The sequence below is a fragment of the Sturnira hondurensis genome, unplaced genomic scaffold (assembly GCF_014824575.4).
Source record: "Sturnira hondurensis isolate 20B ecotype Veracruz unplaced genomic scaffold, ASM1482457v3 Scaffold0015596, whole genome shotgun sequence".
NCBI lineage: Eukaryota > Metazoa > Chordata > Mammalia > Chiroptera > Phyllostomidae > Sturnira > Sturnira hondurensis.
In genome coordinates, this window is record NW_028088227.1 from 923,522 (window position 1) to 937,106 (window position 13,585).

General features: G+C 48.4%; 1 protein-coding gene across 1 annotated transcript in view; it reads left to right on the plus strand.

The window, feature by feature from the left end:
- Positions 1 to 7,030, plus strand: part of HK2 (hexokinase 2) — a 60,578-nt gene extending 53,548 nt beyond the window's left edge. Inside the window, exons 14-18 of the mRNA XM_037064926.1 lie at positions 436 to 535; positions 637 to 820; positions 2,231 to 2,386; positions 4,064 to 4,297; positions 6,027 to 7,030. Coding sequence (XP_036920821.1) covers positions 436 to 535; positions 637 to 820; positions 2,231 to 2,386; positions 4,064 to 4,297; positions 6,027 to 6,171 — 819 coding nt within the window. The 3' untranslated portion in view covers positions 6,172 to 7,030. The remainder of the gene's footprint in view (positions 1 to 435; positions 536 to 636; positions 821 to 2,230; positions 2,387 to 4,063; positions 4,298 to 6,026) is intronic.
- The last annotated feature ends 6,555 nt before the right edge of the window (positions 7,031 to 13,585 follow it).

The following is a 13,585-nucleotide window of genomic DNA, read 5'->3' on the forward strand; positions in this document are numbered from 1 at the left end:
GCGGGCCGCAATGCTCTGCACATTCAGAAATGGGGGAAGTGTTGAGCGCGGTTGAGTGGGTTAGGGCGAGAATGAACTTAGTCCTTCAGCAATCTGCAAGTGTCCGCTGTGCGTCAAGCCCTGCCCTTGGCACTCGGGGTTTAGGGGTGTCCACACACACTCCTGCACTAGGAACAAACCTCTGAGCTAGTGTCAGCACTGTGGAGCTATGAAGGGCAGCAAAGCTGGGTAAGGACAGACCGAGTGGGGAAGGGGCACTCTTTTAAGTAGCATAACCGGGGGAGGTCTCTGAGGAGGTGACATTTGAGCAGAGACCTGAATGCCAAGAGTGACTGAGCCATGTTGTGCAAGTTTTATAGACGCGTAAATCTCCCTTGCAAGTGCCTGAAGGTTCACTTGTGACCTGGGGAGGGGGACCTGCTTTTGCCCTCTCAGGAGTTTGACCTGGACGTGGTTGCCGTGGTGAATGACACCGTCGGGACTATGATGACCTGTGGCTATGAAGACCCTCACTGTGAAGTCGGCCTCATTGTTGGTAAGGACCTAGGCTGCCCTTCCCACGTGGGGACACACGGCCTCGGGTGGGCGGGTGGGAGACAGTGCTGAGGGAGGCCCCGCGGTCTCTGTGGTTGGCAGGCACGGGCAGCAACGCCTGCTACATGGAGGAGATGCGGAACGTGGAGCTGGTGGATGGGGATGAGGGGCGGATGTGTGTCAACATGGAGTGGGGAGCCTTCGGCGACAATGGGTGCCTGGACGACTTCCGCACGGAGTTCGACGTGGCTGTGGACAAGCTTTCCCTCAACCCTGACAAACAGAGGTAGGCACCCGGCTGCCTGCGGTCTCCGGTGCGTGTATCCCAGAACGGACCATGACCAAGTAATTGGATCCTCTGCAGTCGCAAAGCCCGTGATGCTTTCTCTTGAATTGTTAGTAGAAGAGATTTCCTTGGAAAGGGTTTCTTGTCTGACACATCTGTAAAGTTCTGGGTAAAGTCCTTTCCCCCTGCTGGCCTGCGATGCTTTCAAACCCCAGTTGGAAAAACAAGTGACAACAGTATGTTGCAAGGAGAATTTCACATAGGGGACTGGTCACACAGGTGCTAGAGGGGTGAAAAGACAAAGGGGGGCACAGGAACACAGAGTTTATGCATGTAAGGAGCAGCTCCCACCCCTGGGACGTGAGAACAGGCCTCGGAGGGAGTGGTGAGACCTAGGTCTGGGAGGTAGGGGAGACCACTGGCAGGGAACCGCGGATGCCGCCAGGGTGAAGAGCAGAAGCACTGCTGGGGTGAGATGGGCAGGAACGGGAAGCCCGCAGGAGCAGACCGCTCCTCCTCCTCCCCCCGCCGTCCAGGATGTAGTGTCCTCTGGCTGGGACTGGGTGGGGGGCCCGCCCAGCACCACAAAGCCCCTGTGGTGCGGGGGAGTCTGAGCTGAGAGACAATGGTGTCAGATCAGCACCCTTCCCACTAGGAGGATATAGTGTTTCTAAACTAGACTAATCTGGGACCAGAAAACTGCATAACGTACTTTGTAAAACATTTGTCTAGAGTAGAGGTCACAGGCAACATTAATGAGGGCCACAGGCTTGGGTAAAGCAAGATAGAGTAGCAACGGGGTCTTGATTGAAACTGGGAACTTCAACTTTTGTAAGGCACTGTGGAAGGTGAAAAGACCCTCAGCCACTGAGTAGTCACATTCAGTTTTGGGGGCCAGGACTGGGTGTCTGATCAGGTCTAAGGGAAAGCCTGCTAAATGCCTAGTGAGGTGAAAGATTAAGAATCCTACCTTCTCCTGGAAGTGTGGTAGCTTTCGGTATTGCTTCTTGAGCAATATGCACGAAGAGAAGGCTACCGAAAAGCTACCGAAAGCTACCACACTTCCAGGAGAAGGTAGGATTCTTAATCTTTCACCTCCCTAGGCATTTAGCAGGCTTTCTCTTAGACCTGATCAGACACCCAGTCAGGGTGTCCTGAGAAGTCAGGAATATGTCTTGGAAGTGAGCCCAGAAGGTGGGGTCAGTTCCAGGGAACCCGGCGGGCCTTGGACACTAGCCAGCTTCACCGACCACCAAGAATCCTCCTGCTCAAGTGAATCGAGCAGCACTTCCTTTCCCACAAGGGGACTCTGCGTGCCCTCTACTTTCAAATGTGTCCGGGGGCGGGGCCGACTCCGCACATCCCAACCACCTTCCTACTTAATCTCCATGGATATTACCCGCATTGCAGGTTTGAGAAAATGATCAGTGGCATGTACTTGGGCGAGATTGTCCGAAACATTCTCATCGATTTCACCAAGCGTGGGCTGCTCTTCCGTGGCCGCATCTCAGAGAGGCTCAAGACGAGGGGAATCTTTGAAACCAAGTTCCTGTCTCAGATTGAGAGGTGAGAATTTAGGTCTCGGACGAGGGCAGGACCGTGTCCTCCTCAGCTCAAGTCAGATTAGGGCGGGGCCTACACTAAGGTCAGTTTAGTTGCTGACTCATTCCTATCTGTGGTGTAAGAGGGGGGACCCAAAAAACCCAGAATTTATTTGTAAAAAATTGTATATTTATTCATACACATTTAAACTTCAATCACCTTTGAAGCACTCTGCAACACACTTACTGAGATGTTTTTTTCCACTGCTCAGAACAGTTTGTGAACCCGTCAGTTTGTTTCACCTCTTCCGCATCAGCAAAATGTGTCCCTTTAAGGACCTTTTTCATCTGGGAAAACAAACAAAAAAAAAGTCGCTCTGGGCAAGATCAGTTGACTAGGGAGGGTGGGGCATGAGGACTGGGCTGTTTTTGGTCAAAAACTACTGAACACTCAGCTGCTGTGTGGGTAGGTGCGCTTGTATGTCATCCATCATGAAATGGGCAAACGCGTTGAAAGTCTTCAAAAAAAAATTCACTGAAACTGAACCCAGCCTCTCACAACAATACCATCTGGTACACTGATACAGATGGGTTCCAAGGATACTCACCTAGCAGGGGAAGCCTGTACTACAAGGGGCCTGCCCTCCAGAAAATAATTCCGTTTTTTTTGTCCCTCACCCCTCCAACCGTGTATATTTCAAGTATCTTATAGACAATTGGCATTTTAAGGGAGACTATATAACAGTCCCATGAAGAACCATGCTAAACTGGCATAAGTCCATCAATATGCAAAGTAATATTGGGTTTTGGATAAAGTATCAAAGTTAGAAAGATAACCTATTGAAGCACTTATCCTTGGCCAGGGGGTTCTTCCGAGCTGCGCCCGGGCCAGAGTGAAGGCGGGTGTCTGGTGATGCAGGAGGGTGACGTGAGGCCACTCATTAGAGCAAAGCCTCCCCTCTCCAGTCTTCAGGGAGAAAAGCCAGCTCCAGATTAGAATGGTGAACTTTAGAGCCCTTTAAAAATTAACGCTGTGTCATTACTCTCAGGCAAATAGAAAAACAGGAACTGACAAGAGTGGGCCCGAGGCTGTCTGTGCCAGTGTTCTAGAAAGGACGTGTTCTACGTGTCTGTTTATGTGCAAGGAGATGATTCCAGGGTTCTCAGTTCCCTTTATAATGGGGTTTGTTTTCTTCCTACAGTTTTATATACATTTGTTTTGTGAATAGCCCGAGAATGGGTTTCAGAACCCCCGGGGTGGGGGGGTTAGAAAAAGACCGTGGATCTGGTGGTGTTGGCTGGCCCTGCTTGTCCTGCCGACCCGTGTGTGGCACTGAGAGAATGGACACGAGAGTTTTGCAAAAGACTACTGCCACATTCGAGTGTTATCTCGTTTTTATGATTTCCGAATGAGAAGAATACCTAGGTGGTGGATGTCCTTTTGTTTTGCGTATCAGCATTGCCTGCCGCATGTGGGTGGAGTGGAATAGGGAGCGGTTTCTCTGTGCTCCTGCCGCACTCAGGAAGAGTCTGTGTGGTCCAGTGCAACGAGCACCCGCTCCTGAACTGTGTTCAGAGCAGGAGCCACCTTGCAGGGCACCGGCCTTCACACTCAGCTCCCAGCAGGCAGGCTCTTAGAATAACAGGCCACTGGCCCCTCTTGGTGCCTGACTGACCATCTGCTGTCTCCCTCCTGCCCCAGTGACCGCCTGGCCCTGCTGCAGGTCCGAGCCATCCTGCAGCACTTGGGGCTTGAGAGCACCTGTGACGACAGCATCATCGTCAAGGAGGTGTGCACCGTGGTGGCGAGGCGGGCGGCCCAGCTCTGTGGCGCAGGCATGGCCGCTGTGGTGGACAAAATACGAGAAAACCGTGGGCTGGACACTCTGAAAGTGACAGTGGGTGTGGACGGAACCCTCTACAAGCTACATCCTCAGTGAGTGACCTCTGTACTCCCTGCGCATCTTTCTCCCCCTCTCTGTTCTTTTCTTGCTTCCCCTTAGAGCAAATAATCAGCCATGGCAAAGAGTGTACTAATGTGCATATCATAGATTAAAGACGAATAATCAGAAGTAGGCCTGAGCTTTCCCACCCAAGCCCCCGGGAGCCCCCCCGCAGTTGCCCCTGTCCTGCCCGGGGCAAGTGCTGTGGTGACACAGTCCCTTGCCGCCCTTTCCCCGTGTAAGTACCCCTGTGAGCATCTCCACTGTCTTAGTTCATTCCGAATCTGCCTTTGGGACATCCTATGGCACCTCTTCCTTTGTGACTGACTTTCCTACATAGCATTTTCTGGCTTGGCCAGGCGTCCTCACTGAAGTATACCTTTGTAGCTCATGAAATTTCAGAGCGGTATAGTGTACCATTGCTATTCTACTGCTAGAGGACACTGGGCTATTGACAGACAGTGCTGCTGTGAACATTCTAGTACATGTGTGCTGAAACCTAGGTTTCTGGAGTAAGGTTTTTCTACAGTCTAAAGCAGGGGCTGGCAGACTACAGCCATGACTTTTTATAAATAAAGTTTTATTAGAACGCAGCCATGGTCACTCATTGGTATTGTTTTTCTATGGCTGCTTTCAGCTCCTGAGGCAGAGTAGTCACAACAGACCTCATGGCCCACAGGGCTGAGAGTAGATCTGCTGTCTGGCCCTTTATGGAAAGGTTTCCTACTGCGCCCTCTCCCAGCACAGAAGCACTGATTTCCCTTTTGTTTTTTCTGTTCCCTGTCTTTCTCCCTTTCCTGCTTTCTCAGCCCTGATCACCATTTCTCTTCTCCCTTCTTCACTCATCTGCATATTTTTTGAATAAATTATTTCCCCATCAGGGAATGTCCTCGCTCTTCTCCCCTGGAAGCTTTTCAGCCAAAAGCTAATATAAGAGCAGTGCCCTTGGCCAGGGCAATAGGTGGGGTGGAGGGAGGATGGAGAGACCTGTCCATTGCATCTGTCCACCTGCTGTCACCAGGGTTGCTTCAAGGAGTTGAGAGCCTTGCCCAGAGTTTACGCAGTTAGTGAAAAGAGTGCCCCTTGAGAAGTTCCGAGTCCCTTTTGCTGATGTTCACAGTCACTGTGAAAACAGGAGCCTTAGTCCCAGGCGGGGGTTGGGAAGAGGATAGAAGCCCAGCCATCGGCGCTGGGGCTTGGTGTTAGGAGCCTCTGTCCTTGGCTTCACTGAGGAGGAAGGCCGGTCTCTGTGATGTCCCACCAGCAACCCCTGGAACCCGCTCCTTTTGCCTTTAGTGACATTTTAGACCCAGTCGGGTTGATGTCAGTCAGTACCACTGGAAAATGGAGTGCTTGGTCCTCCCCCTCAGAGTTTATGACCAGGTTGTGCACTTCTGCAAAGCGCAGTGTGGCGTCCATGACTGTTGAACTTCTGTTTCACTGTTGAGTTTGAAGAACACAACTTGTCAGCCTCTCAGACATTTGAATCTCAGCTTTCCACTCACCTGCTCTGATGCAGAATTTGGGCGTTTTGCTAGCAGCTCCAAGGCTCCGTTTTCTGATCAGTGATACACAGTCAGTGTTTAATACATGGGATCTGTCATTCTTTTCTTCATCTCGATTATTCCTGGGTTTCCAGCATCACTTCATAGGGTCTCACCTCTGAACACAAATGGATCATGACTAGGTTTTTTTTTTCTGTCTTCCCCCCAACTCTTCCAGCTTTGCTAAAGTCATGCATGCGACGGTCAGGGACCTGGCTCCGAAATGTGACGTGTCCTTCCTGGAGTCAGAGGACGGCAGCGGGAAGGGGGCGGCTCTCATCACTGCGGTGGCCTGTCGCATCCGTGAGGCTGGACAGCGATAGAGTCCCTGAAGCTGGGACGGACTTCCTCTGGTTCCCCTCTTCCTTGCTCTTTTAAATTATAAGATGTCATCCCCTGTGTCAGAGACAGACCCCTCGACTCTTCCTTGGCATAGAGGACGCTGCCAGACTTCATTTCGTCTCTGTGTATCCTCACTGTAGATTTTGGTACCCAAGCTTCGGCCTTCCTGAGATAAATTTGAAGTAAGGATTTGTTCACACTCATTACAACTGTTCCCCCTGGTTCTCTTAAAACTTAAAACAAATTTTCACTTTTAGTAACCCCCCCTGGCCGAATGACACTTCCGTGTATAATCCTGTAGGACACTAATGAAAAGATACAGTTGCTTCGCCTTGAACTCTGGCTTCTTCGCCTTGGACCCTGGATGTGGCAGTTGCAGGTGGCGTGCATCCTCCAGCACGGAGGCTGATGCTGTTCCTCAGAGACATGAGAGGTGTCCACTATCTTGAGACTGATTCTCCCACATGCAGAACGTGGGGTGGGGGCGGGGAGGTGATGGAGGGAAGTCGTGGGTGGCCACGTGGCAGTCCCTCTTCAGCCACATCTATATGCGTCACCTGAAGAGTCGCTGTCCTTGGAATTAGACCTCACCTAAAGCGTCCTGGGTCTGAGCACGCAGCACCAAAGCCACGAGGTGACATGTGCACGTGGAGTTGTCCCAGCTCCTCGTGGGCTCACAAGTCACTGTGAGCATTGGACCTTTTTTAAGAGGGAGTGGGGGACTTTTTGGTCTGATTTTTAAAAGATTTTTCTCTGCAGAAGTGTAAACACTGTATTTTCATTTTAACTTATGTTTGAAATTTATTTAGCTCATGAAGTACATGTGCTTCTTCATCTGGATACTGTGTGTGATAATCAGTTGTGTGTATGTATTTATATGTTAGTTTGTTGTGTATATAGATACACAGGGGCTTCTCAGACCTGGCCTCGTTGGAAGACTGGGTAAAGAATGGAAGGTGACTGGTTACTAGAAATACCTCATTTGCCTGCGGGAAGAGAAGGGAGGCTTCTACATGGTAAGTGAAGGGCCAAGCAGCTGCCTCCCAGGTCCTTCTTTCCCTGCAGACTCCGAAAGGGGAAGAGCAAGGGAGAGGGCGAAGGAGGAAGGACCTGTGGGTTGAGGAAACCCCTGGGATGTTAACCAAAGGGCTCAGACTCATTGCTTAGGAGTCTTCATTCTTAAGGCCATCAGTATAATTTTAAAGCTCTCTAACAAGATAAAAGAAGCCGCCAAAAACATTTTTTAAAAACTGGTGTCTGATGGGTGATATCGAACCAAAACGTTATGAAACAAACGAAGGAATGAAGCCTCGGGGACAACACTTTTGCAGATTTTTGTCCTCCCAGCAAAACTGGTCTTGTAAATGTCGTATAAGAAGCTTGTGGGGGGCTCCTCTAGCCTGAGCGGTTCTTATACACGGTATTTATTTTAAACAGCTCAGGGTGGGGAGGAGCAGTGTAAAACCTTGCATGCCCTACTTTTCAGGAATGACGTTACCTCCAGATCCTTACGCCCACCTCATCCCTGGACACTAAAATATAAAGAAGGAGTGGTCTGGCAGCACGATTGGGTAGGATGTGAGCGTCAAAACAGAAAGATGGGAAGCCACGATTCAGTAGCACCCGATTTTTGCACATTTATCAAACTTGTACTGAGAATGGTGTCTAGATTTGGGTATAACTGAAGGAAACCCAAGAAATAAAGATGAATTTTAACTTTCAGATTGGACAAGGGGGCCCCATCTATGAAATCACTCATTTTTTATTGAGGTGTGTGGCTATGAAAGCTGCGTGGTTGGTTTCTAAACAAGAACACGGGCACGCGCAGTTGGAATGTCGTGTTCCCGCTGTTGGGCGACAGTTCCTCGCTGATGCTGCTTTGCCGATGGGAACACAGTGGATCTCGGTCTTGACTGGGATGTGCTGAATGGCAGATCTCAAACCCTCAAGCACTCAGTCTAGTGGTGTTGTCGTGTACAATAAAGAACTAGTTGAATTAACTATGTGATGTTGACTATTAATAAACTTTAACATTTTTCAAAATACTCCACATGTGATTCCTGAGTACTTTCAAGAGCGCAGTCATGGTTTGGGCGTGTCCGTACTTCCTGACCAGCACGAATAATTTGTGGGTGCCATGATTCGGGTGTGCGCTTTGACAGCTGTGCACGTGCGTCAGGAGGCTTCACTAGACTTGAACGACAAGTTTTATTCATGGGCCTTAAGTAAGTTGCAATTCAGAAAATGCAACCATCTAAAACCCAGAGTGTTCTGAAGAAAAAAGTTGAGAGTTTTTAAAATCAAAAGCATATTTTTAAGAAGAATCACTTCTTCATTCTTAGCTTCTGGATGGAGCCACGGTGGTTGTTTTCCAGACATCCAGTGTTCTGGTCAGTGAAGTATTTTTTCCTAACTTCCTCAGAGGGTTATCCAGAGGATTTGTGTACATCTAGACATTGATGCACAAATGAAAACTCCCATAGTTTGAGTCATCAGGCGAAAGTAACGTAAAATCGATTCCTTGTGTTCCAGCCTGCTCTGATTTAAGTGACTTTGTAGTTGGCTCTAGTGACTCCAGTTTGTTTCTTCCCTCTTTCCTCGTAGGCATGTCTCGACCCCAGATAATTTCTCTTACTAGCTACCTAGTACTGCAACAGGAAGATGACTTTTCCTAGGCCATCTTCTGAGCCCCTGGGTTTCAAATGCCACTGAAGAACCATAGCTGGCCCTACTGTCTGCTGTTGAAGCAGCTTGGTTGGGTTGTAGCAGAACCCTCAGGGGCGCTGGTGTCTGCAGGCACGTGTGATTTGCACTGAAGATACAAAGCCCATCTAAAAAGCACTTGCTTCATGTTCTCCCCACCAGCCTTTCCCCTCTCCTTAATGAGCAAAACACAAACCTGGGAAATTAATTCCTCTCAGGTCCCCAGTGATACCCACTGATGTTGGCAGGGCCCTGCGTGAGTGACAATAACAGGAAGGAAGCTGACGGGCTATACACAGGAGGCTAGAGATAGCTGAAACACTATCGCCCTCACTAGTGGTGAGAGAAGTTAAAATTGGACTTGTTTTCTCAACACCAGTTTGGGGAGATATTGGGAGCATGCTCACGCTATTGGGGACAGTGCAGATTGGTACAACCATTTAAAAGGGAAAAAGACAATATGCATCAAAAGCATGTTTTGGATAAATTTCTGGAAATTTATGCAGAAGAAATACACATAATTGGGGACTAAGATTTAGTTTTAAGGATATCGGCTACTGTATGACTTAAAATAGGAAAAAAGGGGCATTCTACACAGTGTGTCTGCCCACCCTGCATCAGGGTCCACCTCGTTATTTCAATCATTTCAGAACAGGAGCTTGGTTATACAGGTGACAGGCAAGCTGAGAAGTCAGACACAAGATAAGCAAACCAGAGATTAGCAACATTAAAAAAGTCACTGCTATCCCACTAGCTGGACCAAAGTCCAAAGTTGGGGAGGGGACGCAGGAAGGAACCACAGAGCAGGAAGGGTGGTAGTTTGAAATACTCTGGCTTCCCCACCCTCCGGTTTTCTACAGGGTCTCCACTGGCTGAACCTAGTGGGAAGCCAGCTGGAGAAGGGGACCTGGAAAAGGTAGTGCCTGTGATACAGAGCAGGGGAGGGAGGGGCCTGGGGCTGAGCAGTAAGTAGTTGGCAAGCATCCTATAAAACCAATAATATTTAGTATCATAGAAAGAAAATGTTGACAGCATGCTGCTTAATGCTGACAGCATCTTGCAGAACAGTATATTATGATCCTATATTTTAAAAAAGATTTTATTTATTTTTAGAGAGGGGTAAGGGGAAGAGAAAGAGAGGGAGAGAAACATCAATGTGTGATTACCTCTCATGCGCCCCCTACTGGGGACCTGGCCCACAACCCAGGAATGTGCCCTGATTGAGAATCCAACCGTTGAACCTTTGGTTCTCAGACCCACGCTCAATCCACTGAGCTACACCAGCNTGTTGACAGCATGCTGCTTAATGCTTACAGCATCTTGCAGAACAGTATATTATGATCCTATATTTTAAAAAAGATTTTATTTATTTTTAGAGAGGGGTAAGGGGAAGAGAAAGAGAGGGAGAGAAACATCAATGTGTGATTACCTCTCATGCGCCCCCTACTGGGGACCTGGCCCACAACGCAGGAATGTGCCCTGATTGAGAATCCAACCGTTGAACCTTTGGTTCGCAGACCCACGCTCAATCCACTGAGCTACACCAGCCAGGGCTATGATCCTGTTTTACTAAAAAAATAAAATATATGACATATGAGGTGTAACGTGTTTCCCTGAATGTCTCCTCTGCTTTGCTGGACTGTGGGCATGAACAAGGTCTCCACCTTGGGGGTAATGGCCTCAGCCCCATCCCTCAGCAGCTGCCCTTCAGATACCCCCTCTGGGAGTGGGATACCCCCTGTGGGCTCTGGAGCACTCAGCTCCTCCTGGCCTGCCAGCCTCAGCCGAAGGCTGCGCGGGGCAGCTTTGGTAGCTCCCGCCCAGGTCACTGCCGCCACCACTGCAGCGCCTTGGAGAAGAGCTGCTTGCCATTCTCACTGGGGCCCCCTGGTGGACACAGACCCTGGTGTTACAGAACAGAAGAGTTCACCTGGCACCAGCGGAGCCAACGCTAGACACAGAGAATTGCAGTGGAGAAACACTGGCTATTTGATTATGAATGGCGCCATCCAGGAGAATGGGAAGCGAATGCTCAAAAGTCTGGACACCCCATGGCATACAGGTTACAGATTATATGGGGCAAAATCACAGCACACTGGGTTACCGGTTTGGGCTGTGCTGGGAGCTGGTTGGCTGGAGGTGAAGTAAAGGTAATGAACCATTTCCTCAGGTCCTGAGAATAGTTCTGATGCTTTTTGCAAACATCTCTGTCTGGTCTCATGGGAAAGTGGCCAGGGATTGGTACCACCTTAGGGCTCAGGTACTGAAACATAACTTGGGTCAAGATGTTATCTTTAACTTGCCAGAGGTTTGGACCCTGGGCTGATTAGTCGGTTTGAGCTACTGTCTTCTTCCTAAGCAGGGGTGGGGAGGGGTGCTGATTACGTGGGGGAAAAGACTAGTAGGTAGGTATCAGAGAGATAGAGAGAGAGGTGTTCTAGGGCTAATATTTGAAACTAAACTTCATTGAAGTCATAAAGACCTAACCCTTGGTTTCACATAATGCCCCACAGGTTATACTACTGGACAAGGTGGACAAGACACCCTGGAGGGAGTTTTCTCAGTGGGCAACTTAAACTGGGTTTCTGCACTAGAGATCCTCACAGACTCTGGGCCGTCTGTGCTCAAGGGGTCTCCCTGGGGCTGCTGCCCCCCTGCCCAATGCTCACCACCTCCGTGGCGTCCCTCACCACAAGGTAGACCCATTTCCTTCAAACATGGACAGCCTGCACCCAAGTCGCTTGCAGCTTGGAAATAGCTTTTCCAGCTTCTGCCGAGCCCATTTGGCTCTTTTTGGTCTCTCCTTGTTGCTTTGTTTTCTTTAGTTTGGGCTGGGGGTGCAGAAGGCCAAATTACTCATACAACTCCCCAATTTCAGGCATTTTCTACCTCTTTCAAGGGTTATTCTTGCCTTTTTACTTTCTTATTGCCTTTTGTCCTCATTCTCCATTCCCATTCTCCATTCACGATCTGCAACCACGTTGCTGTGTTGATGTGCGATTTATTTGTGTCTGCGAGGCATATGTTGTTTGTCTACATACTGTTTTCTAATTCACAAATGCTATTGGCTGAAAGTCTTGTTATTTTCCCCCATTAAGCATCATGCTCTGAAAGATTCACAGATGTTGCTGTGTGCACATATTGCTTGTCGTTACTGCATAACAGCCCATTGTGCGCATGCTCCGCTGGATGGACAGGGGAATTGCCTTAGCTCTGGCCACACAAACGTAGCCGCAAGAGCATCTTTGCACATGCCCCCTTAATTGTCTTTGATGTCATCTCACTCCGCATGTGCCCAGGAGCGGGAGAGCTAGATTGGGGGTTGGGCATTTGCTTAACCTGACCCCTCTCCCTCCTGCCAGATGAGTCTCCTGAAAGACTGCCGCAATCCCCCAATCTTCCACCAGATCTCTTGCCACGCTTGGCATTTTCCAGCTTTCTAATTGTTATCAATGTCCTGGGTGTATAGTGAGGTTGTGTGTTTTTTCTTCTTTCTTTCTTCTTTTCCCTTTTTCTCTGTGTATGGTTGTTATAATTTGCATTTCTCTAATTAACAATGAGTTTGAACATCTCTTTATATATTTCTTAGCCTTTTAGGGTTTCTTCAGTTAATTGCCTGTTCATATTCTTTGCTGATTTTTCAACGAATTCTTTCTTTTTCCTTGCTGACTTCCCAGAGTCCCTTGTTCTAGATATCAGTCCCTGGCTGGATTTGCATATTGCATGTATCTTCTCCGAATCTATTAATCTTGTCTACAACAGCTTAGTTGACTAGGAATGTCTTCTTTTTGAGTAATCCAATTCATCAATCCCTTTTGCTTTGTGATTTGTACTTTTGATCTTTTTCACCAACTAACATTGTCTTCTATTAATTTTATTTATAGTTTTACTTTGTACTTTACAGGGCTAATGTAAAACCCTTAGGGAGTCCATCTTTCTATGTCATATCAGGTGGGGTCCAGGCTTTTTTTCATGTTATTAGAGTTAGTCTGCCCTTGTCTACTGATTCCTGACAGCTTTTCTGAAATACAGCATTGAGTTTGCGAGAGTCTGTTTGTGAGTTCTCCTCTGGGCCCCGTTGACCTCTCTTGTTTGACCTGGAAACATTAACAGACCGTTCCTGCTACCAGGGTCTGCTAGTGTGCCTTACACCCAGCAGGGTGAGTCTTCCTTCTTTTCTTCTTCAAATTCAACTGTGCTGGTCATGGTCCTTTATTCCTTTATGTAAATTGTAGTAGGCGTTTGTAGAATCTCTCTAAAAAACTAACAGCTTAAATTTTGATTAGAGATGCAATAAATTTATCAGTTTTGGGGGTAGAATTGACCTTTCGAGTGTTCACAAGAGCACAGAATGTCTGTCTGCATTTTCACATAATCTTGTCTGCCTTTTCTCAGTTTGAGTTTTCTCTGTAGAGGGTTTGTGAATTCTTTGCTAAGTCAATCCCCAGGCAGTTTATACTTGCTGTGCATGGGCCTTGATTTCCTTATATTGTCTGGTTGGTTATCGAAGGGGTTCTCAGCCTTAACACTGTTAACATTTGGGGCGGGGTACTCCTTTGTTGTGAGGGCTGTCCTGTGCGGTGCAGGACGTTAGCAGTATCCCTGGCTCACACCCATCACACATCATAGCACCTCTTCCCCAGTTGTAACAAAAAGTCTTCAGACACTGCCAAGCAATATTTCATTGTATAC